The 27,316-nt window shown below is 36.3% G+C and overlaps 1 protein-coding gene across 5 annotated transcripts in view; it reads right to left on the bottom strand.

Annotated features, from left to right (window-relative positions):
• The window catches only part of PRDM5 (PR/SET domain 5), an 88,865-nt gene that overhangs the window by 35,000 nt on the left and 26,549 nt on the right, over positions 1-27,316 (bottom strand). For 2 of the 5 annotated variants that reach the window (XM_035551838.2, XM_035551851.2), the window contains exons 5-13: positions 26,311-26,485; positions 25,027-25,119; positions 24,644-24,765; positions 20,840-20,919; positions 14,902-14,986; positions 13,456-13,613; positions 8,409-8,495; positions 6,830-6,923; positions 118-278 (exon numbers count right to left, since the gene is read on the bottom strand). In XM_035551838.2, the coding sequence (XP_035407731.1) occupies positions 118-278; positions 6,830-6,923; positions 8,409-8,495; positions 13,456-13,613; positions 14,902-14,986; positions 20,840-20,919; positions 24,644-24,765; positions 25,027-25,119; positions 26,311-26,485 (1,055 nt within the window). Of the gene's footprint in view, positions 1-117; positions 279-6,829; positions 6,924-8,408; positions 8,501-13,455; positions 13,614-14,901; positions 14,987-20,839; positions 20,920-24,643; positions 24,766-25,026; positions 25,120-26,310; positions 26,486-27,316 lie in introns of all 5 variants that reach the window. The other 3 variants (XM_035551842.2, XM_035551865.2, XM_035551857.2) reach the window with 2 other exon arrangements.

Raw genomic sequence — 27,316 nt, 5'->3', positions numbered from 1 at the left:
CATCAACACAGCTTTATATTGAAAAGTCAGCAATGCAGAAGAATCTAGGCATTTTGTGTTTAGCCACAATCTTAAGGATACACAAGGAGTAAATATGAAAGAATTTATTCTACTCACTTTTTTATGACTTTTCAGGACTGAGGGTGTCACAAAAGCTTTGTCACAGAGATCACACTTGTATTTCTTATGTCCATCATGTACAACTTGAATATGAACATTTAAGGTGTCCTTTCTTTTGAAAGTAGCATCACAGTGATCACACTTGAAGGTCCTCTCACCTTATAAAGAAGAAAACACGGTTTAAAGATACCAGCTTTTTATGGAAATACACTAATTTTTATTGTTTCATAAAAACGAATAAAAGCAGCAAAGATAATTGAAGAGCTGGGTTCTGAGAACAGAAGGAGAAGGAATACCATATCAGATAAAAATGTCATTGGGAAATTAAGAAAGCAGAAGGTAGTTGTGGCAATAACATGGCCAGAAATGTGAGATTAAACTCTATAGCCAAAGGCAAAATGGCTACCTGTGAAAAGGAGCACAGGTTTTATCAGTACCTCCATTAACAGACTCTCCTTATGGTAACAAACAACAAGATGTAATAGGCTTCATCTTTTGAAACTTAAATGGTAAGAGATCTTCCTGAATTTAAAAGACTTCTCAAAAAAAAAAGACATACATGCTTTGAGTAAGCTCTCATTCACATCAATAAAAAGAAACTCATATGACAAAGATGAAATAAATTTAAAGTGCTGTAGCTACTGTTCAAACTATAGTAATGTGGTTAAAAGTTATGAGAAAGACATAATTAATATTACTAATAGTTTCAAAATTCAACTAAAGATCTGAGAGAGAGGAAGAAACATATTGTGAAAATTCACATTTGTGTTTTTAGAAAAGAAACAAGATAAGTGATCCTGCAGAGAAATCATTACAAGAACCTTCTTTTTATTGCTACTGTAAATGCAGAAAAGAATGTTCTCTTTTTATTTGTTAACTTCTTGATTAAGATTACATCTTAATAAACATCTGCAACATAGCACTCATTCAGAAATCAGTGGTGCTTAAGGTTACCTCCAGAACCACAGTCTAAACCGGAAATCAGGTGCCTATACCTGAAAAAAAGTCTTCCTAGCAACAAGTGCATTACAAAAGAAGACCAACATAATTTCACGACTATCATCCACTTCTTATTTTTCAGGACAAAGGTCTGAGCTGCAACCTCCTGTTAAATTTGAGTAAGACACAGTCTTTACATGCAAAAGCTAGTTTTTCCAGTAGCAATGATAAACATATAGAGATAACGTATTTCCTTGATATGGCTCAACAAAAGGTTAAAATAATCCTGGTCTTGGTGCAAGTCCAAAGGCCAATATGAATGGAAATTGATTTCAGTATGCTGCATATTAAAGCCCATTTGATGCTACATGCCAAGGCGTTGGAAAATGTTTTTTCTTGATAACATAAGTGAGTGCATATTAGTATTATACATATAAGTAACATATATGTAATACATATACAGGGCTCCATTTTAGAACCATTTCTCTTCAGTGTTTTCATAAACTATTTGGATGAAGGAATTGAAGGTTTTTTGAGCAAGTTCATGGACGATACCAAATTGGGTGGAGCTGTTGACTCCATTGAGGGTGGTAGGGCCTTGCAGAAAGATCTGAACAAATTAGAGAGCTGGGCAATCACCAACAATACGAAGTTTAACCAGAGCAAGTGCCAGGTCCTGCACCTGGGAAGGGGCAACCCTGATTATACATACAGACTGGGGAACAAGAGGATGGAGAACAGCCCTGCAGAAAGGGATCTGGGGGTTTTGATCGACAGCAAGCTGGACATGAGCCAGCAGTGTGCCTTGTGGACAGGAGGGCCAAACATATCCTGAGGTGCATCAAGAATGGCACTGCTAGTCGGTAAAGGGAAGTGCTTGTCCTGCTCTACTCTGTGTTGGTGCAGCCTCACCTTGAGTACTGCGTGCAGTTCTGGGCACCACAGTATAAGAAAGACACAAAACCGTTAGAGAGTGTCCAAAGGAGGGCAACAAAGATGGTGAAGGGCCTAGTGGGGAAGACATATGAGGAGCAGCTGAAGTCACTTGGATTGTTCAGCCTGGAGGAGACTGAGGGGAGACCTCATTGCGGTCTAAAACTTCCTCATAAGGGGAAGCTGAGATTCAGGCACTGAGCTCTGCTCTCTGGTGACCATCGATAGGACCTGAGGGAATGACTTGAAGGTGTGACAGGGGAGGGTCAGGCTGGATATCAGGAAAAGGTTTTTAAACAAGAGGGTGGTTGGGCACTAGGACAGGTTCCCCAAGGAAGCAGTCACGGCACCAAGCCTGCCGGAGTTCAAGAAGCATTTAGACAATGCTCTCAGACACATGATCCTTTTTTTTTTTTTTTTGGTGGTCTTCTGAGGACCCAGGAGTTGAACTCAATGATCCTCACGGGTCCCTTCCAACTCGGATATTCTATGATTCTATGACAAGTGAAGCTTATAAACAGTGGTGCCAGAAGTACCCACAGACATTTCAAAGCCCAGATAGGCCGCTTCCCTCCCCCATAATTCAACCACAGTTGTCTTCTTCTTCCCAACTCCCAAACTGCTCATTCTTTTTTCAGTTTGGAAACAAAGGCAGTTTTGTCTTGGATAACGCAAGAAATGCTAAAAGGTACAAGAGTATATGTTGTCTTACCCTAAAAATACTTCCAGTCTAGCTATTCAGAAAAAAATTTCAAGGTCAACAAGAATATATGCCTTTATGTGGAGGATTAACACTTGTACTGCTTCTAACTGCCTAGTGAATCTCTTCTGTTCCCATCTTGGGAACATGAGACCACACTGCTAACAAAGCGAGTTGTCTTGGGAACACGAGACTGCCCTGCTAACCAAGTGAAGTCATTGCTATTTTTACTAAGTAGCATGCAATTTTCTATCATTTCAACAAAGGGAAAATATCCAAGTAACTTCTGTTGAAATTTACTTCTCATAAGAACTTATACGCTTATTGAATTTATTTAGTTGCCTATAAGTTTCTTTGTCTCTCTTTTAATTACTTAGCTCCTGAAAAAAAAATGGAAAAAAAGGAAGCAATACCAAACCATTTGAACAAATTACCATGTCTTCTAAAGTAAAAAAATATTTGTATGATGTCCATATGCTTATATGATATCATCATGATTTATGACAAGATTTGACATTTGTTGAGTCTCAGGAGAATTCATCATTTTTATTTTACAGTTCTGTTTGTAACCTTTCCTGTAATTTTCAGTACTGCACTTCTATTATGATCTGAGAAGATAACTTTCAAACAACAAAAAAATAATACAGTATTAAAAGATCAACCATTTTTCAAATAAAAGTCCTCCAAAGCCAGGCAGTCAGAACTATCTCTCCTGTGTACACACTATAATAATCTTCCACTATACACAGCTCTAATGTCAGCCAAGTCCTGGTGTCAGTTTGGCAAAATGTTTCAACAAACAAAATGATGGGAAGCCTAAAAAGAGTGGTTTTGTTGTTGTTGTTGTTTATTTTTTCAAACGTTATACTAGATAAAGGCAAATAATCATTGTTTCTCCTCAACTTCCTTTTTTAATCACAAACTGTATACCTCACTATAGAAGAGCCATCAGAACACTATCCCCACTCACAGCTGGCTCGTTGAGCAGTCTTTGGCCTTTTTTCTTCTCTTTTTCAAACCATAAACAAAGATACATGAAAACTTCATAAAGAATACTAGCTGCAAAGAGTTTCAAAAGGTTCCTAAGTGGCATAAAGCAAAAGTATAAATCACTCGCAACAAGACATGAGCATCAAAATTCCCTGAGCAGCTTTGAAAATCCTCTCGTAGAAAACTGCAGCAAAAAACAGAGCTACGCAATTTATTTCATGATATCTCACGTTGTGATAAACAGAGAGATTTCATACAGTAAATGTAAGAGCATGCTGGTTGCTAAAGAATTGTCACTGCCAAAAACCAAACTCTTTTCACTGCCTTTGGTAGATAAAAGTATTATTAAAGGTAGCAAATAATTTTGAGTATCTATGTATAAGAAATGAAGAAAGTATTTTCTTTCTGCATTTTCAGTCAATAGGTTTGCACTGTGCTAGATTAAGATGTTACAAAATAAAACATTAACAAAAAATACACATTCTCTTCAGACTTAGGCACTCTAGAAAGTGGAAACAAACAACAAAGTACATCATTGACTTCAGTTCTTGAAACCACTGAAGGAGGAAAACTTTTAAGGAGTGCTTAACATGAGACTATGGTATCAGTACCTGTAAATGCCTCCAAATATGGAAGCAGAGTCCTGACATAATATATCCTACAGCATTTTCCCTCAGAAGTACACATCATAATGTGAATGTCTTTCCTTGGACTGTTCTTTTCTACTCCACTGATGTGCCCTCTTTATGACAAAAAAAAAAAAGAAAAAAAGAAAAACAGGGCTACTTGTGCTTTATTTGAAAAGTGCAATCTTCAATATCCACTTCCACCAAGCCCTGTAAAATGAACTAATTATTATTTCTCTTACTATCAAATGTTCTGCACGTATATTTTTATACTAGAAAACAAATACATAAAAAGGATGAGTCTTTCTCAACAGATAAACTCCCCTTCATGGGTGCCTCCACAGTTCCAGAAAACCGAATGACCCAATAAACTGCTTTGAGTTACTCGTTCCTGTCAGCCAGATCTCTTATGGCCTCATGAACCAGTATATTTGATCTTTAGTTTGGAAAATTATATGCGTGATGTCTTGCGTGTCTCGCAAATTTCAAGACAGGTATGCCTGAAAAATGAGCTTTATGAAATATGCTTTTTTTTCTAGTAAATTAAGTTTGTAAAATAACATTTAAGGCCTTCCATATCATTCTTCAGCATGCCTCCTTCTAAAACAATGGGATACTGAATTTAAAAGGAATGTATCGTGCAGGCTCAACTTCGTTTTTTCCTAGAGATTTCAAGCTTCACAAACAGTTTTTTCTTTCCTACAGCACAGATCAGTAAAGCCAGCCAAACACATCTAGAGATGGTTTTGTTTCTCTCCTTTCTAAAGAAAGGTATGTTTCAGTGCTACGAGAGGCACTGTTATCCAAACGTAGCTGGACAATGCCTATAAATCTGCTTTATTTCACACCAACATAACCTGTCAATTTCAGAGTTATGTCATCAGGGGAAGAGTTCTATATTTCTTCACCTGGAACACAAACTCTTAGACTAGCTGACCTATTTGTTTTAATCACAGCCTTGAACTGAACTGCTTATTGTTCAGTTCATCCTAGTAATAACTTCCACTTTTTATTTTGCTTATTGGTCTATCAACATTTCTTTTATAAAAGGATGATAGAGATGCAGTATGACCATAAGGGTTTTGGCACATGTTCTGCTGCATTAAGGACTACTTGTTAAGAAGGTCTGTTGTTTTTGTTGTTGTTTCCATTTCCCCCCCCCCCCCCCCCCCCAAAAAAAGAAGAGACAATCTTCCCTGTGATAAATAAAAATATCAAACATTACTATTTTAATGTTTTGACTTATTTTGGAGACAGTTTTACCTAATAGGGCAGAAGAAGTTACTAACTTTAAAAACCTTTGCCCCTCAACAAGACTGCTGTTGCACTAAGGAAGGACTGACTAGTTCACAGGCTGAAATACTTGTATTTGCTTAAATGGTGGTGGTTCAGGAACACCTAAAGCCACAAATCATGTCCGATTCAAAGACCTCAAATTTCCTGAGCTCCCACACTCCTTGGGGGGGGTAGGGGGGTGGGGAGTGACGGATGAAGCGTGTTTTTATAGGGACTTTTACCTTTTGCCAGTACGGAAAATTCTGGACACTGTAAAATACTGCTTTTGGATATCCTGCAAACCTATCCACCTAGTCCACCTATTACTGCATAGAACATTGGAATACATATTTTACTGAACGTTTTTGAACTCTCTCCTCCCCCCACAACATTTTTAATGTTTTACATTGGATAAAGATTTTACAAAATTCAGTGCTTTGTGAAATTGTGGTAGGTTTAGAAGATAATTGTAAAAGAAGAAGCCAAACACTCCAGCCTAATAATTCATCTACCATAAACACTGTTATACTGGATTAAGAGAGGAAAGTCTACCTTTTAAATTATACCAATCTAAATACTCCTCATACCAAAGCACTGCCATCTAAGCTACGATAATTTTAGATCATGAATATTTTTCTAAAATCTAAACTGCTGACAATCACATGGTTGAGTGGCAGCTTAGGGCTCTGTAAACATTAGATGGAGAAAACTCCATAGAAAATGAATCTTTACACAGTCATTTAAAAAACAGTACAGACTGCCAAGAACACATTACTCATGAGGGAAAACAGCCACGGAATTCTTCTGGGCTGCTAGTTATATGCTACTGGCAGGAAACATTACCTTATAGTGAAGCCTGGACTGGCACAGAAGAGACAATCTCAGTCTCAAACTCTGAAATGGATTACATACAAAAGCTGAGCAAGCCACCTACTTATCTTTGCTTCCATTTCTCCTTTCTTAAAATGTAAGTACTGCTATCACATTTAGCACAGAAAGAAATCTCATCATCAGATCTCAAAGCATGGACAGATTTTCCACAGTGCATTTGGATTTGCATATAAGTGCATTCAAAGGCAAGGTTTGAATTTGGCCCTGTATTTTCTAACTCCCAGGGGTCAGAGTTCAATTTTAAGACTAATTTAACATAGCAAGCTGTATATTAGAGCAAGGTGCATACATCTGTTTTTCTCAGTCAAATATGAGAAGTGAGGAAGTTCTTTTTCCTCTCTGACTTAGTACTTACTGTTATGGATTAGCAGATGCCTTTGTAGAGAGAATGGGGTTCGGAACAAAGCTTTGCATTCCTCACATTGGAATGGTCTCTCTTCAGAATGGGTCTGCAGATGAAAGACATGTTAGAGGCTCAGGGAAATCAATTAGCTGTCATTACAGTAATTATAGCTAATTTTCCAGACTGGATTCAGGAGGGGATATAATAACAATTTGAAGTATCAGGGGACAGGGAATTAAAACAATCATTCTGCCATCATCCTGAATCCTAAAAGTCAGCATAGCAGCTACTGAATTAATGTACCAACCCGGTCCTCAGAAGTGTTATATGAGGCAAGCATGTAAATAGAAACAAAAATACAGAATAACCAGGAGGAAAACTACAAGATCAGTTTCATTTCTTCGTCAGCACTAACACTGGCCTTACATACTCACTAATACAAATAAAAACCTTAAAATTAAAGAGGTGTGCACAAAATCCTGTATTTTTTTTCAGTTAATGTTAACATTAAAACAAATCTGATTATCTCAAGATAGTAGTCTAAAATTTGGCAAAGAAAATTTCTCAAATCATGAGACTACTCTTGCATATCCTTGTTTGAACTTCATATTTTAAAAGAAACAAAAAACACACAGAAGCATCAGAACTGAGATTTTTGTTTGTTGTAATAAAAATTCACCATAGCTGAGAAACAGTCTCAATAACCTTCAAAAAGAGAAAAATAGAAACAGCCCTCAAAGCCATAAATAAAATAAAAGGCTAAGTTTGGATGAATCTCACAAACTGCAGAGTTGCAGAAGCATGTTTCTTTTCTTGATCTTGGGAAACATCCAGCTTCATCCTACTGTTGTAAATTTCCCTTTTCCTCTCCACATTTCCTAGCGATATTGAGTGCTATCCCACTATAGATAGTAAACTAATCTATACAATTTTTCTACCCAATTTCCTACTATTTTTTGTAAAGGAAAGCACATTTTTAAAGCATCAGTGTCTGAACATGGTATTAGCTTGCAAAAACCTTAAATGGAAGCTGGAGTGCCAAGGGGAAAAAGGGATGGACAGTAAATGTTCAGTAGTATGTATGAAAATAGGAGAATTAATTAATTTTATAGGGTAATGGTAAATACTAGCATGGTACATGTGCATATGATCCATTTCTGCTTTTGGCAGAAAAATTCCTAATACCATATGACATTTACAGCTATCCCTTAAAATGGGGAGGGAAAAAAGGACTATGGGGAGCCAGTGTAGTAACTTACATGTAAATTCACAGCCTCAAAACAAGACTGATTTTTAACACAAATGTCCTCTCACGTAAATAACAGTGCCAAAACATTAGAGTACTTGCAATGTTATATAGAGGTTTTGGACTCAAAGTGAATTCTTTGACCCCAAGCCTACGTCACTTAAAGCAAAAATGCAAGTGGATCACTGTCAAACACGTGGAATATATTACAAGTTATATAAAATCTGCTGAATCCAGCTGCTAGAGGTTTACATCGCAGTTTGCATTAGCTGACACCCTGCTTGGCAGCCTCAGCAGTTAGGCCAAGGATTGACAGGACATGAAGAGACTGAACTACCCTCTCACCTCAATAGGTGGTTCCTCCAGAACAGGGTTGAGACATATTGACGAGACACTATGGGGAAGCTCGCAGTGCTGCTGTCTGTGCTGTACCTGTTCTGTGGATAAATAGAAGGGTTCAGTCTCTAAGGCTGTCAATCTGGCACCTTTCACGAGCGCAAATTTCATGTCATTTACTTTAAAAATGCCCTGTTTTAGAACACTTGAGTGATAGTTCTGAAGAGCACAGTCACTTTCATATAATTTCTTCTTAGCATCCTCTTGCCACTTCTAGCCTTTGACCAAAATACAAGAATTCACCTACATTTCTGAATTTCACTACAAATGTCTAACTAGTCATACCCACATGCAAGGGTACATAGATATTCCATCTCATCTGCCCCATCTGTGAAAAGCCCAGAAACAAGCTATGTGTGTTACAAAAAGCCATGAAAATCTTAATGAGCAAAGGTATCCCCGCAAACAAGCACATTAGTTCTAATACTGACCTCCTATGACCTACTAATAGGTTCCAGAAAAGAGAGGAGCTTCCATTCAGTCAGAGAAGGGGCAGAAAATGTCAGCTGTCAAGGCACATGCTCTTTGAGATGCATGTGTCAACACCATTGTCAAACTTCTTCACTTAGTTATGCAAGCTTGGGATCAACTATGAGCAGCACATTTATACTACAGGAACTCCAAATCCCAAAAGTAGGCCAGTACATTTGTCAAGCTTACATTAAATATTAAAAAATAGCTAATAAGTTTACTAAAAGCTGCTAGAAGAGACGACATATACTAAATAGCCATACAATCTGCTATATAATAGGATACATGTACATATCTGGTAGCAGGTACACAGTGCACACATAAATTAGGCTTTGTTTTTTAGCTACATATAAGTACACAGTAGTACAAAGCAATAGAGTATGCTCATACAATTAAATAACTGATTTTATTTTTGGATAGGGGTCCCAGCAGCATCTTGCAAAATGCACTAGACTGCTCTGGATTTGCGTATGGAAAAATGGACTGCAGTTGCTCTCATGAGAGAGATTTCTATAATTGCCTTCCATTCAAATAAGATGAAACATCCAGTATGGAAGTCTGCAGCATTAGAATTCAAAAAAAGAAGGTGGTCAAACTAAACGATGTGAGTTGCAGTCTCATTTTACAACCTGAATTAGAGCAGAATATAAGCAGTACATATTGCTAACATTGCAATTAGTTTCAGTGACCTGACATTCTACCACTAAATAGAAGCTTTAGACAGTTTTCTAAACTATCCATAGCTTTTTCTGTAATTCAGTAGCAAGCTAAGCCTTGAAATGCACTAAATGTTTGGATGCAGTACTGCAACTCTTTATAATCACAGTCCAATGAGAAAGAGTCTATCTAGACTAAAAAAATACCATTATTTTGTGCTACTTCTTCACCAGACATTCCCAGCAGGCTGGAGAACGGAAAATAAAGCACAAACCCCAAACGGATGTTTTTACTGTTGTCTCCTCTAGAGGAGATCCAAATTGCTGAATTAACCTTTCCACTGTTAAAATGCCAGCAGGACCATAAACAACAGTACAAAACCAAAAACTCCTACTATATTATATACATTTCCCTCTACTTGCATATTCACTATGCATAAAAACACAATTTATGATTCTATTTGATTACAAAAATTAAACACATTTCTTTAAATTGTTTTCCATGTTTATATCCCCTTAAATACTTTAAAATAGAGTAAAAAATTCCTTTCTAATTTCTTTATTTTCTGTTGGATACCACTGATTACAGTATTTTGAAAGGTACAGAAATTATAGATGCTGGATTAGGCTCATTTGGATACAGTGTGGGCACTGGCATCTGTCATCAGAAACCGTACAAAATGAAGTCATCATTCCACAAAAAGCCTGCACCTCCAACCCTTTAAGGTTTGCAGATCGTCATTTTCAGAAGAATTCAGTGCACTTTTTGGACAGTCATATAATCAAAGCAACTAAGGATGGGCTTTTAAGGAATATCTCATGGCAGCCTTTCCTACAATTGCATCTGTGGAAGTTCAAACCCAGCCCAAGGCTACCCATTCCCAGTAGAGAAGATGAGGGAATACAATTGTTTTAAATCATTATGCTCCCCAGGACCAAATATCCCTGGATTAACCGTAAACCCTTTAAAATCCCATGTCTGGTGACCTAATTCTGCTCACTGTCATTTCCTCATATTTTATTCTCTTAACTCATCCTCTATACATAGCAAAGTAGCAGATGGAGCAAAAACTTTGCATTGTCCTGTATAGAAGTAACCTGCATTACATGGCACAGAATATTCACATTCATCCAGCCTGTCCTGAATGAAAAGTGACTACTTTTATCTGTAATGCAATACTGTGCTCGTCTCTTAATTTCAGGTATTATTCTCTTACTCTTACCTGCTTATCTTAACATACCCTCCCACTGTTATGCCTGCGCAACTACTTTTGAATATGCAATGTTAGTGGAATTTTCCACTGCAATAACACCAACTTTAATCCTTACACTTTGTCACAAAAAATGGAACCATATTCTTCCCATGACCACTCAGTGATTTAGTCTGAGCTTTTTCAAGACATTTGAGCTCTTTCCACAGTGCATAACACTATCTCCAAGCAAGTGACAAAGCAAGCTTGCACATGCACCTACACAGAGCAGCGTAGTGCTTGTGTGCAGCAGCAGTACATCAGAGTGATACCACAAAAGACTAACGGCTCCTGCCTCTCAGATCTGTGCCTACAAGGGTGTAACGAGTGCTAAGTTTGGGTTCACATCCCAGTGCTCCACTAAGCAGAGTAGATGTGCTCATAGCAAAACCACTGTGTATCTTCCAGTGAAATGTGAGGAACTAATCTCCTTCTGTACCTTTGAAATGACCATTCACTTACATCCGAGAAATATTTTAAAGCATCTGTTGTGAGAGCCAAATGTCATTTTTATTCTGATACTTCCAAAAAAAAAAAAAAACAGATCAGGTAGCCTCCATAAAGGAGTAATTCAAAAAAAAGCACTTATAATTTCAATTATAATTGAGGTCATTTTTTCTTGCTTCAGAAGAAAATGAAACCTAGAGTGTGGTCTTAAGGGAGTACACACCTGAAGACTCATTAAAAACCTGAGTAGAACAAATACACAGAAGTATGAGAAATAAAAGTTTACATTTCCACTCTTACTGGTTCATCATTTCTGTGACCAAGCAACAGAACTCTCATTCTCTTCCCTCTGTAGTAGTACAGCCCTGCCTAAATAATGGCACTTAAAACTATTTTAGCATCACAAACTAACGTATACTTGGTTTACACTTTACAATTTGTTTTGTGTATACATATTCATATTTCCCTCTATTATCTACTACCTCTCCTTGTTTACCTTTGTTAAAGATATGTTACTTACTGGACTGAAGATTTTAGGGACAGCTAAGGCCAAATCTAGGCACCTTGTTCTGCTAATCAGTATCTTTAAAACTTCTATACTCAGTAGAAACATAGGTGTCTCAGAAAAGCAACTCAGGAGATCTACATCAAGTCCTGTCTCTCAGTCTTATCCCTTCATTTAGCAAGTGAAATTAGAAGCCTAAATGTAGGTGGGTGAATATGCACAACTGTTTGGGTAAATTTTATGTAAAGACACAAATAAGTTTTTCTCATTATAGAACAGGGTCAATTTACAGCCAGTACTATGTGCAAACAGGTTCAGAAAATAAGTATTCCAACATGCTTTAAAGAATTCTGTCAAAATTAGGTACTTGCTAACACTGTCTAAATTTTTATGTTTCTCCTATTATGTGGAGTCTCTAATCCCTGACAGACACAAGAACCAATTCTGTGACATTCTTTTATGCAATCCTTGCTTATGTTAGTGGTGCTGCTGTTTTGAACACTGAAAGTGGGTCAAAGAGTTTGCTCATTATTCATACTTAACCCAAAGTCCACTCACAGCCAAAATTCCCTATCAGTAATCAGCTGCAAATTAACCTAGGGAAACACATAAAAACTATTCATTTAAGATACAGAAGTATCTGTCCAGACAGTTTTCTATATATTTTCTTAGAATATATCCAATTTGTGAGATTCTGCCCCATTAAAGTCTAAAACACAAGATGTAACCACAACATATATGGAAGTGAATCTTGTCTTTCAGCAGATTTCTGCTTGTTTTCTGTTTTAGACAGTCATCACCATTTTACCCTATGAGAAGCATTATTATTGCTCTAATATGATTTATTGCTGAAAGTGCAAGAGATAGTGCAAAGATCCTGTGCCAAATTCCCAGATGGCATATAACATGAGCCAAACTGCAAAAGACTTGTAAGTGTGGGTGTATCAGCTTCATCAAAAGGGGGAAAGAAAAGGGGAAAGTAAAAAAATAAAATAGTGCCAAATATTGGGCACAAAAATAGAGATTTTCTTCCGTCTTGTAATTCTGATACAGCCATTGTGGATACAGCTTTGCCATTAAAAATGTAAACCCAGGTTAAAATTAATGACAGGCATTATGAAAATTAGGTCAAGCAGATTTGAGCTTAAATCAACAGAAGCAGAGCATCCCTTCAGGAGCCTATTTCTCAGGTAATGTTTCTTCTGATGTTGTTTTAACGTGGGAACACTACTCACTGCAAATCCAGTATAGCTTGGAAAGCATCTACTGCTAAGTCTAACAACTAGGAATGACTGCAACAGGACTACAGTTTTATTCAAATGTGGTATTTTAAAAAATAAAATGGAAGACATTTTAGAGCAGTTTAAAATTTAACTTGTTAAAAAATAATAAAACAAAAACAGAACAAAAAAAGTCAAAATGGGAATTTATTTGATGCTTTTATTCAAGCGTGATTTCCTTCTTATTTCACTTATTTTGTTCTAATTACAGTTATTATCATCTTGAGATTTTGCTTATAACAACAATCACTAAAAAATACATTTTCCAATACTTTAATCCCATGTTTATAAGCATGCCAGAGCTTAACGTTCAACCATTTAAAGAAAAAAAAAATCTGTAAATCTGAGGCTGGCAGACCTGTAAACAACAACAGCAGAGTGCTTTACCTTCTTGTGATTCTTGTAAACATTTCTGTGGGCAAATCCCTTTCCACAAAGCTTGCATTTATAAGGTTTATCTTCACTGTGTATTATTTTGTGTGCAGTCACTTGATCAAGTCGTTTGAAGGACTTATTGCAAACCTCGCAGGTGTAGGGGCGTTTTTCTGTAGAAAATGAGTGGGGGACATTTAATCTCCTGTTTTATACAGGGGGAGAAGATGAAAGGCAGAGACAGTCATCTCCTCAGAGAGATTTTTGCAATTAAGTCAACCCAATTAAGATTAAACCAATTAGAAAGACAACTAATGCCCTTTATGTTAGACAGTTATGTCACTTCACAAAAGATGAGCCATGGTGTATCTCAAGAAATTGGCACATTCTTTGCAATAATCATTGCTAACACTAAATTCTGATTAATTAGCTTAAATCAAAAGAGAATGACTTCAAAGAGGAAAACCCTGTTTCCAGATTACAAATGTGAAAGAGGGCATGACAGTTTAAATGTTTTAAAACTTAATTAACAATATACATATTAGCTTTCAAAACCAAAAATTGCTATGAAAAAGGCCTTTATGCTTTGACTGGTGACTGCAACATTAATGCTCATCCAAAAATGTCAAAAGCAAGCTAAGAGCCTCTGAGATATAGATTATGTTACAAGAAATGAGCTTTTGGTGTGGACTGATACCAAGAAAATAGTTCAATTACAAGCCTGTGCAGCTGTAAAAACCTGCATTTTTAAAATGTTAACGTGTTTGATAGAACAACATTTGTGTTTCCATTGTGTTGGTTGATGTTTCTAATCACTGGTGAAAGATAAAATCACTAGATTGCAGTGATCAGAAATCCTGGCAGAGCCAATTTGCGTTCTACTGCAAAGCCTATGGACAGGCAACTCCCTGCTCACAGCGACCTGTTCTGGCAGAAAACAGGCACAATGAAACTTTTGTGTGTGGGCTACAAAATGGTGTGGGGTATGAGCTGTTTTCCTCTGACTGAGAACCCTGTGCATATATGAGCCCACTAAATATATACAAATATACGTGAATGTTACCCCTTTTATCACAGATCTCTGCCTGACGGCATACCTCAGCTCCCATCCTCTTCTTTTCAACATAAAATGCCACTCCCTAGTTCTTCACCTCCTCTATAAGCCAAGCAACAATCTTTTGCCCTATCCTAGCTAACTGACATCATCTAGCCAACTAGCATGAGAAAATGGCTTGACAAAGCAGCAACAGGTGTAAGAATACTGCATTATACTTGGATTTTTGAAAGGCTTAGAAACGATAACTTAGACGGTTTCCTTGCAATCTAAGACCTGCATGAACAGCCGAGAACAACACAGAATTAATTCATTAAGCCTTCTATAAGAAGGCAATTCAGGTAAAACTGAATATACACTAAATATGTAACACATTATATATAGGTTTGTGTCATTTTGTATGTTACCTGAATGAGTTATCATATGGCGTTTTAGCTGGTTAGCTGAAATAAATTTCTTGTCACATTCCTGACACTCAAAGGTCTCATGAATCTGCAAAATGAGCATTTAATGATAATTAAATACCTGTCTCAAACAAGATCATGCATCTTACATATACAGAAATTCTCTAACAGACCATAACTATTTCTTAGCCATCAACTACACTAATACCTACAGATATTGTGATATCCCCTTTGCTAGTCCCCCAATGAACAACAGTATCTCTCAAAAATAGTATTCATAATCATTTTTAAAAAATCACTAAAACTTTATTCAGAAACAAAGGCTATGCAAAATCATAATAACCAATCCATTTAAAATATGATTAATATGAAAGCTTAAAAATCAGATGCAGAATACCTTTTGAGAACATTTCCTTCTAGTAAATCAGCCATAAGTAAAAATAACAACACAGTAACTACTTTATAACTACTGTAATAATTTCAAAATACAAATACCATCAAACTCTATTAGGATTTATCTCTACTCATAGAAAGAGAATCTGATTAACTACAGGTGTGGTTTTAAAATGATTGTGCTCCACCAAACCACTTAGGGACACATTTATTTAGAATTTAGCAGGTCTTAGTTTCATTCAGTTCAGTACATTTCCACTTCCAGACATAGCACATACACATAAGGCATGCATGAAGGATATATGCATACATGGCTAACAACCAGGTACCCTTTCTGTTGGCAATATCTACCATCAGCTAAAGAACATGGGAAAAAACAAATTCTTTAAAAAAAGTCAAAGTCAGAGTAATTATACTGGTAATTATACTGATAAAAGAAATGACTTTACCATTTTTGTTATTTAATCTGGTGAACGGAGGCAACTCATGCAGCACAAGTACTTTTTACAATGGCACACCTGGTCCAGGTTACCATTCACCTTCCCCTGTGTTACACTTGCTTTCAGCAGCCTCACCTTAACCTGGTCACAGCGCAACTAAACATACTTTTTAGCCTTTTGGAACTACAGCCTTAGACAGCAAAACCTCCTGACAGAGATCACATTTCATGAAACATTTTTGGGGAGCTCTACAAACTTTCTGTAGGAGAATCTAGCAGCTAAAAATAACAAATATTAAAGGTTCAGTGCAACACTCTAATGAAAAACATTTGTGGACAGCAGAGTAAAAAAGATCAACTAAGACCTCCACTTAAGACAAAAGAAAAAAATAAAGAGAGATTCTCTGTAAGAATACTGCTTCACCATGTTTTTATTCTGCTGCTTTTTATTCTGCTACTCCCAAACTAACTTTAGTTTACTAAAACATTTACCTTGCTCTAAAGAGTGGTTATGCCATTTTCTGCAATCTCTATAAGTTTGCATACTCTGGACAGTGATGCTTAACCAAATACTTAGCCAGAACCAGGTGTTAAGCACAAAGATCATTCATTTGAAATATCCTGTTTACCCAGCTGCATTTCAGGTTAATTTCTCTTATATACACAAACAATCTACTACTCTACCCTTTCCAAAGTGATCTGGATTTTGACTTAGATTGCTGAATGAAGTTTATGTGTAAGCTCTGCAATCAAGTAATATCAGAATCCCCCTGCCACAGTTCTTTGAAATAACTTGAAAGGTATTAAGTCTACTATTTAACACATCAGAATCCAAGGTTGTGCTTTACCTCTATACAACTGTCTGATTTCAATTTATGGTCATTGTTTATTAAACAGTCTCACTGAGTACATTTGTGTTCAGACAGACTTGAGTGTGCATGCTTTAAAAAGCTATTGATATCAAATGCATACTCTATAGCTGGTAAGCTGGTACTCTACTCAATTCTTCAGAAAAGAATCAGACAGACTTGTGTGTATGTGCGTTAAACAGCTGTAGCTATCAAACATTAATCCATTGCTGGCACTCTTCAATCAGTTAGAAAACTACACAATCACATAGTAAAACAGTACTAACATATAGCAAATATTTTTATTAACAAAAATATTCAAATTTTCATTTTAAGAAAACTTGTCAAGTAATATGCTTTATGAGTACACTATGCAAATTCGTTCATTCAATTCAGTAGTATCACAGATGTGATTGTGCAATGATTTATTAATATAATAACATTACTCTTTTTAGGGGGCTGTAACAGCTATCACCATAAACCTCTATTACATTACAGTCAGAACATACTTAAAATTGTTGCACGGGGCTTTGAAGAGCCACATCTTCAGAAAACAAGTTAGTAAGTGCTATACAAGCTAGCAAACATCTGAGCTACGTTAATGTATACTCAGATAAATATATGCCTTCACGACCAGGACTGCTCATCTTAAAATTTTCATGAGGTCTACTGAAAAACAAAAGGTCATTCAAAAGAGTCCTAAGGGCAAAACTGCAGTAAAACTTGCAAGATAAAAGTCACCCATGTTAAACGCTTCCAAAAGCTAACTTGAATTTCAATCTACCCCTCCAAGAATTGGATGAGACTCTGTGTCGGAAGAAAGTGCTTTGAAGAACGCAAGGATACCAGAACATGGCATTCAACTGAATTTACTCCATGATCTGACAATTTTTATATGATATTTGACATTTGGTTTTCACTACATTTCCGCAGTTTTCACAGCGATCATGACAAACAAAGATTGCACAGTAATACAAAATGCTGGCTGACATTGAAGTGCAGAAAAAATAATGCAGAGACACATTGACCTGCTAGGTGAAAAAAGGCAGGAAAAAGAAATTAGATAACATTTAAGAGTGATTCTCCTCAGCATGATTTTGCATGAAGTCCCCCTCTATAAGGCAGAAAGGACCGTAAGTTAAGAAGGTATCAAGTTTTCTTCATAAAATCTCTTCAAACAGATCAGTAGGCTCCTCCTCAGTTCTGTCATTTTCTCTCTGGCAGATCACACAGCAGCACGTCTCTTAATGGAATCTTACAGATTCTTCTAAGTCTGCTGAAAAATCCAGAAATGCAACATCCCAACAAGTCTTACCAGAGAAGTAATCCTGCATTTCATACAGGCATTTGTTTTACAACACTTCCATTACCCAGTGTTCTGTAAGCTCCTGTACTGCATTTGCTGAGTTGTGGTTGCTGGTATTTTTTTACTTTATTTTTCATTACCATATAATGTAGCAGCCCAACTAGAATAACTATGAGGTAGTAGAAGGCTGTCACTTTACAATTGGAGGACAAGACAAAGAAAACAGGTGAATATAGATAGATGGGAGAGTAAATAGATACTGATCACTACTACAACAAGCAACACCACCATAACTGTTGTTGAAGATTTGTAAGCATTGTGCAAGATGAGTGCTGTATTGGCATACGTAATTTGGGAATACAGATATAAATATATTTGGAATATAAAGTAAAAAATGTTGATGACACTATTCTGGGTAGGACCGTAATCCCTAATGAATACGAAAACAGAATGCAAAATGACTTCCACACAGTAAATGAAGCTCAAAAACCACTCTATATGTGGGATGGAGAAATCAAAGAAATGAACAGGACCACTACAGAGAATAATAATGAATTCCAAACAAAATATGAATAATGAATTTGATTCTGCTGTTAAAAAGCACAGTCCCCAAATCACTCTCCTCTACTTGGGACTATTAAGGTCTCAGCTAGGCATTGTGGCTCTGCTTGTTTGGGCAGCTGACTTCAGCAAGCATACAGGTGAAAAGGAAAAAAAACGACAGGAAAAAAATGCCTACAAAAAATTAAACAGTTTGGGAAAACAGGTGCATGAAGAAAGGTTAAGATAATTGTGTTTATACAGTCAAGAAAAGACAAAGGATGCTCATAATAATTTTGCAGTGTGCTCATCTGCAACAAAGAAGATGGTGATGAATTTTTCTTGGCATTCTCTGGGATAAGACAAAGAATAATTAACTCAATTTGCAGTACAGAAGTAGATTTAAGTAAGACATAAGAAAAAAACAACACTAGACTAATGAGCACATTCCAAAATCAGAATACAAAAAGATACCTATGGAGGTCATAGAATTTTCTTCAGGGGAACTCTTTAGGAGTTGAGACAGTGCATACCTAGGATGATTTAGGTACATGCTTACTCCCCTCTACCAAATAGGAATGAAACGGGCATGAAAATCTCCTGGGGTCTCTTTCAGCCCAACATTTCCTTGAATGTATTTCGATAAAGAAAAAAAGTGAAGTCACCAAAAACTATCACAGCACAAGCAACAGTCTGGAAAACAAGAGGCTATGATTAAGGGATAGAAGATGATGACAATGAACTTTAATTGTGAATGGCAAAGAAAGGGCTTATCTTTAGACACTTAAGACAAACAATCTGGAATATGCACAAAGATAAAATAATTTTAAATCAACAATGATGTGAAATATAGCAATCTGAATGACTGTGTCTTCACACAGTAAACAGATCTCAACCTCCCCTGTAGTCATCACCTTTACCTTCTTTCTCTGTCAGAACTCTCTCCCAGTTGTTCAGGCTTATTTTCTGTTTTACTTTACCTATTTCCTAGTTTTATTTCTTTACGTTGACAGGAAATGGGTGAAAAAAAATCTGTTTCCTCCCTGTTACACGTATTATTTTCTTACTGGTTTTCTTGCTTAACTATCTTTGGTGATGTTGCTGGTGGATTTCCCCCCACTTTGTACAAAAGCAAAGTAGTTCAAATAATAGAAGGCATGAGTCTTACGAGCAATTTCTTTCACTACCTGATGGAGATGTGTGAATCTGGAATATCTATTTTCTGTATGTCTTAAAACAGGAGCCAATCAAGAAGAGGAAAGAAAGTTTTATGCAGAAAATCTTCATGGTGATTCTTAAAATGAGTAAGCATACAACTGGCCAACTATCAATGCTATTTGAAAAGCTTATTAGCTTGTATCAAAGTGTCTACACTATGAAGAAACAAGTTTTCATAAAATGGACATGCTAAACCATGATATTTTACATTTTCAGGGACCATCGATAAGGTGCACTGACGTGTAAAATCTGTAATAACATGTGGCAAGGCATACCACAGTTTGGTCTGAGGAGGAACAAATTACAGCCCCGTTAGCCAAGAAATGCAGGGTGTATTAATACAAGCCAAGGGGTTGGGGGGGAAAGGGGAGAAAAGAGAGGCCCCATCATTTCCTTTGCAACAACATATTTTAATTGATATCATCTATATCCTCAAAGGATTCAGGTTATAACCAGGGCATTATTAAAGACTTACAGTTAATCTGATAAACAGTACAATGTAGCTTTTTGTAAAAACAGGATCTCCTGGGTTTTAGTGATTTATCAAATTAATCTTGCAGGGACTTCCTTTGGGTATAATGGATTCAGAATCTCATATTCATAGTCCATCTGTATTTCTATATGAACCCCTTATTTCCAATAGATGCTTTTACAAGTGTTAACCCTTCCTGTTCTAGTAATAAATTATATACAAAACAAAAAAGCATTACAAATTTACTTTTTGAGGAAGCACTTTTTTTTTCTACCTCAGAACGAAATTACAAGTAACAATCCTACTGTTATGTCAACAAGGTAATAAGAAAGACTGACTGCATTTTGTCCAAAAATCAAAGACTCACGGACCTATTTTAAGGCCTATGTGCCATCTTAGTTAGGTTACATACTTTTACATTTATAGCGTTTAAGAATGCTAAACAACAGCATGCATCTTTGACTTAATATTGGAAAGCACAAATGAAACAAGCACAAACATTTTTTGTACTTGGTAAAGGATCCACTACAACGTTAGAAAGACTTTTAGTGCAACCAATTGTGATTACAAAAATAAATACCCAAAACAAAACAAATTGTTTTTGTAACTATGGCGGAGATTAGTCAAAGGTTTGTATTACAGCACCTTTCAAGTCACTTAGGCACCACAGTCTTACATCTTAGTGAAATCAAAGCCTGCTGTTGGTTAGCCTTCATCTCACTGACCTTTCGATGCTCTTGGAGATTTGTTGCTGAGGAACATTTCTTATTGCACACTGAACACATCAGCTTCTTCCTAGAATTTCCTGAAACAAAAACAAAATACCACCAACAGCTTAAAAAGGAAGTGCTAAGAAAGAACCTAAATATTTCTACTGAGTTTGTGACTTTTCATAGGTCATTTCATTGACATAAGATTTTTACATTTGTATCCCATCTTGAAAGTATTCAGTATCAGGAGTTCTCTGTGGGTGTCCAACGAGACAGTTACTAATGGAATGTAAAGCAAGAAAACTAGAACAATATAGAAAAAAACTTGATATAGATATTATCACACATTAACCAATCAAATATGAAGAGCACAATTCACAACTAAGAATAATTCATCTCATAACTGAACAGCTGAATTCTTCCAGAAGTCAATTCAACTAATATCTTCAAAAAATGTATACTATAGCTTTAACAGAAGTACTCCTGAAAGAAGTTATTGCAGCAATGACAAAAAAGATCCCAAACAACCATTTCCCATTTTTCTCTATTCAGAAAGCATTAAGCATTCTAGTAACATAGCCTTAATGGCCTTTAACTGAACAAGATAGGCAATGTGTATTAGCACCAGATCACAAATTCAAATCTAGTCTATAATGTAAATTACAAACCAAGCTACAGGTCCGCTGCCAGATATATTTTCCTAACTTTTTTGCAGTTGCTTTAAGAAGTGACAAAGCATTTATTTGGATTTCTCTATTATTTGTCATTTGAAATTCATTTTAATAACCCACAAAACTATCACAAGGCAAAGCTACCACAAACCTAATTTTTTGTTTATAGTTACATGCCTATGCAAGGTATTTCATAGCTTATGTAAAAAATGTTCACATTACATTGAACACTAAAAAGAATGGAATCCGAACCAAAGAGAGGCAAGCACTGTTTATTCAAACACAGACAAATTATGGATCCTGAACAAACCTATTGATGGTTTCCAGCTCAATTTTTCACTCTCAGCATTGTATATCTTTCCTGTTCCTGCTGTCCTAAAGAATTAATATGATGTTGATTCTGATTATTTGTTTTTCCAGATTATTACTTGGGAGTAATCTTCAAGAAGAAAAAATTAATCCTGGCCTTCCTTTTGTCTTCCCTTCCAAAATACTAAACTTAAATAATTATAATGACAATCCCTCTCCTCTTTTATCTATTTTAGTACTAAAACGGTGATCTGTAAGATCACAAGTGCTACTCTAGACTACATGTTAAAGCATACATGTAGACAAAACAGTCAAATAAAGATGGCTAATAGAGCTGGTCTTGAGAGCCCTCACCTAACAGATGGCTCAAGAAGGTGCCCTCATACCTTCTGTGCATGAAGTAAAATGAGGCAACCACACCTGCTGTCTGTGGCTGCAAATCAGTCTGCACTAAATTCTCACTTACAAACATAATTGAAAGGAAACCACTGAGTGGTTCCTGAGACTTCTAAAGGAGAAATCACCCAGGATACTGGGAATTGCCCTGAACAACAGATCCGTTCTTCCTAGGTTCACTTAAGAACTTATGCCATGCTTTACTGCATCTTGTTATTTGGCACATGGTATGAGCAGATAATTTACTGCTTTGGTTTACTAACATGAGAGGTAAATTGGGTCTTTTGACTAATTGCAATCATAACACATGTTCCTAATTGGTATTTTTCCATCCATTGATGCCAAGACTGTGTGCACAAATGCAAGCACTACAATTCCAGAAAGAACGTTTCATACTGCTTTAGTAACAGTAATTTCTCCTGCAAAAGTATCATCTTTCAAATGAGACTGATAACAAGACTTATTTACTATTTATATCGTTAAAATAAAATTACTTTTTAAAAATTGAATGAAACTATATACATAACATTTTGCTAAAACGTGTTGAAATGACTCGTAATCAAAAATGACCTATGGGGGCCGTAACTAGAAACACTAGCATTTCTTAGCCATTTGGGACTAGCAAAATGTGTCTTAGTCTTCAGTGTTTCCATTCTGTTGATGATTGATCAGGATAAAACTAAAGCAACTAAGCTAGAAAATAAAGGCAGCATATGTCATGTTGACACACCATAGCCTGCTGTTAATGGAGGAATTTGTAAAGAATGTTATTCATTTGTAGACCATTTTATTGCCCACAGTTTTATTTCCAAATAAAGAATTTTATTTCCAATGAACATTTTGTACAAAGAAATAAAAGAATCTAATAGCAGGCTTTAAGATAATATAGGATTTCTAAGACTTTGAATGTAAAATTAGTACACCAAGCTTAGGTCATACTATCATAATGGATCAGAGAACTGAAAGATGATAATGAAGAAAGCTGCCCATGTGTAGTGAGCAGAATGTGAAAGCATAATAAAAGGTACATTTTTCACTACAGTGTACCCTGTCAATCAGTTCAATACTTAAATTTCTAGCAATATGTAAGTACTTCATCTCACATCTGTATTTGCTATTATAAAACCTATGGTAAGTATTGACATGTACTGATATACATAAAAATACAGGAATAAACTTAGTACCTTAACTTACAAGAGCATTAACAAGAGCCTTCCAGAGGAGAGGAAGGTGATAGTGAATACCTATGCCTCTGCTCATAACATTGCATAATGGACTACACATGTAGCAATCCCTTCTACTTTTCCTTGCCTCCAGGTATTGCAAGACACGAAGGAACTGAAAAAGTGTCCAACATTAGTAGGTTATTTTCCTTCCTGCACTGACACCAGTTGTGATTTCTATGACTTCCAAGTGACAAAATAAAAGCTCTGCTCATTGTTTAGGCAGAACAAAAATATCCTTCAGGCATCTAACCTTAGTCATGCCTTGAGTGATCATACAAGAGAATAATTGTGGAATTTGTATACCTATACATAACTGACCAAAGTTGAGCCTAAATATAACAATGTTCATGGCTGGGAAAAAAATAATCTTACTGATACCAAAAAAAGAGAGAATCTTTTATAAAAATTGTTATGGAAGGGTTTCTGTATGCTGTAAGAGTTTGGCAGAAGAAAGATCATGTAATGAAAATCTTACAAAGCATCTCAGTGTTCTCATCAACTAAAGACTGTTTTCTTTGCACTCTGGTATTCTGCTGTCCCCACACATACTGATCTGCCATTGACATTGAGAGGGGACACGCAGAGAGAGCAGAATGACAGAACTGAGATCTGCATTGTGGACCTGAGAGAAGCATTTTACCCTTTCATGAAAACAGAGTGAAGTTTGATTGAAAACTATTGATTCACAGTGCACAGATATAAAAACTCTAGGGCGTAAAGGGACTAGTGGATTGTCTGATCTGGCTTCCTGCACAACAGAGGCTATAGAATTTCCTGCAATACCCTCATCAAGCCTAATCGTTTGTGAAGCATGTCTTCCAGAAAGACATCCCATTGTGTCCCGAAAATACCAAAAGATCAAGAACTCACCACTTCCTGCAGCCGTTTGTGCCAGTGGTTGATTTTCCTCACTACCGAATTGTTTTGCTTTATCTCTTATTCGCCTAGTTTAAACTTCCCCAGATTCCTATTGCATTTTTTGCAAAAGACTAATGATTCATCTGCTATACAGTAATTTCTCCCTAGGGGAGAAGGAATATTTACCCTTGCAATTAGTTACTACTTAATTTTCTTTTTGGTACAAATGAATCCATTAAAAAAGAAACCAAAAGACAGTGTTCACTCTGATTTGCATATGTAAGGCTAGGAACACGTTAGAGGTGTTGGTTTTTGTTTGTTTGTTGCTTTTTTTCCCAAAACATTAAACTGTTTCTTACCACTGTGAACATTTTCTTTATGTTTTTTCAGGGCATCCTTACTCTTGAACCTCTTCCCACAACCATCTGCCTTGCATATGAATCTGGCATCCCCTCTGCATGCCTCCTTGTGCTGTTCGTAACTATATGGGATAACCAGCAAAGAAAAACAACACATGAAGCAGTATCTGCAGAAACCAGACACACAGCAAGTACTCTGAGCTTAACACATGCTGCACTGCAGAGTTCCAAGGCCACCTCATGCATTACTTACAGCAAATAAGAATGAAAGCATTTGACTTCTTTCACTGTTAGGATTCACATACACTAACAAGCTTGAAAGATAACATGCAAAGGGAGGCCAGCAATGATACGACAGCAGTCCAGTAACTCAGACACAAAACCTCGATTCTGAGCTGAAGGAAGTATTGCAAACAGAGCACTGAAAACTTCTTGAAGAGTCTCCTGGGTTGATGTTCTCTGTGCACTGAAGTACACTAAAGAAAAACAAAAAAATAAAAAAATAAGTGGAACATTCTACAATTTACAGAACTGCAGTAGCTAGAAACTACAAACTACTTGTAGATCAAACTACAAACGCTTAAGTATGTGAGTAATCTATTTAATATGTGAAGTCTCCTGGAATTTAGTGGGACTCATCAGATGCATAAACAGCAAGAGTTCAGGTCATACTGCTGTATCCTCAGATTAATTTTACTTTGCACGATGCAAAGATTTACTTAACTAGCCATACTACACAAATTCAACTCCCACTACAGACTAGAAGGAGCAAGTCTATGTTCAATAGAAAATATTTAATTACCTCCACCAAATATTTCTCTGCTATATATTTCCATGAAAGGACACAAAGCTCATAAATAACTGCCAGTATAAGATACATTAACATTATTCAGACATAAGAAACATCAGCAGTTCTTTACAAGAGCAGTATTAATCACATTGTATGCAATATGAGTCTCCTTCTGATATGAAAGAGTTAGATTAAATGTACTATCTATAATTAGATACTTGGGCAACCAGTGTACTACCTACAATAAAAAGCAATATATCTACTTAGTTGCAAGCAAAAATATATATAAATACCAAAAGAAAAAAGGGTTCTATATTTGTACAAAAGTATAATGTGAGATATACGACTTCAGTGACAAACCTGCATATTTACACTACCCAAGGACAGAGTAAAAAAGATCACTTAAAAGTGCACTTTTAAGAGACTTAAAAGTCTCCCATCTGCTACAGGTTCTTTTGTTGTTATTGGTTGTTGGTTTTTTTGCCATACAAATATTTAAACCAACACAAAGCACTACTTTTCCTTTCTCTGTCCTTCCAGATATCATTTGCTTTTTCTAAATCTTAGTCTAATTCTGTAATGACACCTCCAGTTAAAAAGCTGAATCTCCTAAACTGCTAGAGTCCACTGATGGAGACCATGGGCTTTGCACCAACCAGTAGCTTTAATCTGACCTACAGTATGTAATTTTGAAAGATTAAAAATTAGTGACACTTTCTTATTTAAATTGAAGTCTCCAACAAATACAAGAAATTAATATGAAAAGAGTGAGGATAGAAATAGGTAGAAAAAATTAAAGCCTAAATTGTGATTAAGCCAACAGAAATACATGATTGAATGAAATGATCCCTGAAAAGCACTCTTTTTTTCTACTCACTGTCTTTGTAGAGCTTGTTTAACAGGGAATTTCTTTCCACAGTTTCGGCACTTAAATTCCTTTTCCTCACTGGGTTTTTGGTGCAACGTCTGGAGATGTTCAGCTAGAATCTCCTGGCTTGCAAAACTGGATTCACAGTTTGGACATGCATGGTCCTCTTTACAGGTGAGGGTATCTACACGGTTGGAAGAGAAAACAGAAAAGCAATAGTTTTCAGGGAATATTTTGGTTACTTTAAGAGACACTCTCTGCCAAAAACAGATTATGCAAAATGGCATCATGAAATTCACAAGAGATATTGTCTCTCAATGTGTGTTTTGCACACACACATGCCTGTGCAATCTGGTTCTCTTCAACAGAGGTTTACAAACTTCATATTACACAATAAAGATCTAACATCAGTTCATTCTCCTGCTGTTATGCAGGTTCTGAAATGCTATCAGGGGCAGAGACTAGAACCCCTCTAGACTGCTCAGATAAATTGCAGACATACTTCTCTGATTTAGTGATTCTAGATTCACTTTGAACAGGGATGTGAGACAGAAATCTATTATAAGCAAATACTGTTTAAAGCAAAGAGGAAGACTTCAGATAAGCTACCTTTCTCTTCCAGATAATGGTCTTATATCTTCTCTCACAGGTGTGGGAAAAGTAATTTTTCTAAGAAATTACTGAATTTTACTGCCATCTCAGTAGTGGTGACAGATGCACTGCTATTTCTCCTTCCAAATAGACAATCTATCTTGACAGGATTATTATCAACATTACTGAAAATACATACAAAGCATTAGGTGTGACTTAGGCTGTTAGTCGAAGCATGTTACACAGGTTGTCTCTACTATCCATAAACATGCTGAGAATTCAACAGGCAGCTCAGGTCACCTACCCCTTCTTAGATGTCTTACCTCAGGATCAGCTGAACTCCTTTATGGAAAGGTTTATTTCTCTAAGTTTATTACACAGGGAACCTCTCTCTCTTGCTTAGATTGTAAACCTACCTTTTATA

Source organism: Cygnus atratus, chromosome 4 (genome assembly GCF_013377495.2).
Source record: "Cygnus atratus isolate AKBS03 ecotype Queensland, Australia chromosome 4, CAtr_DNAZoo_HiC_assembly, whole genome shotgun sequence".
NCBI lineage: Eukaryota > Metazoa > Chordata > Aves > Anseriformes > Anatidae > Cygnus > Cygnus atratus.
The sequence above is the reverse complement of the archived record's forward strand: the minus strand, read 5'-3'. Positions and strand labels throughout refer to the sequence as shown.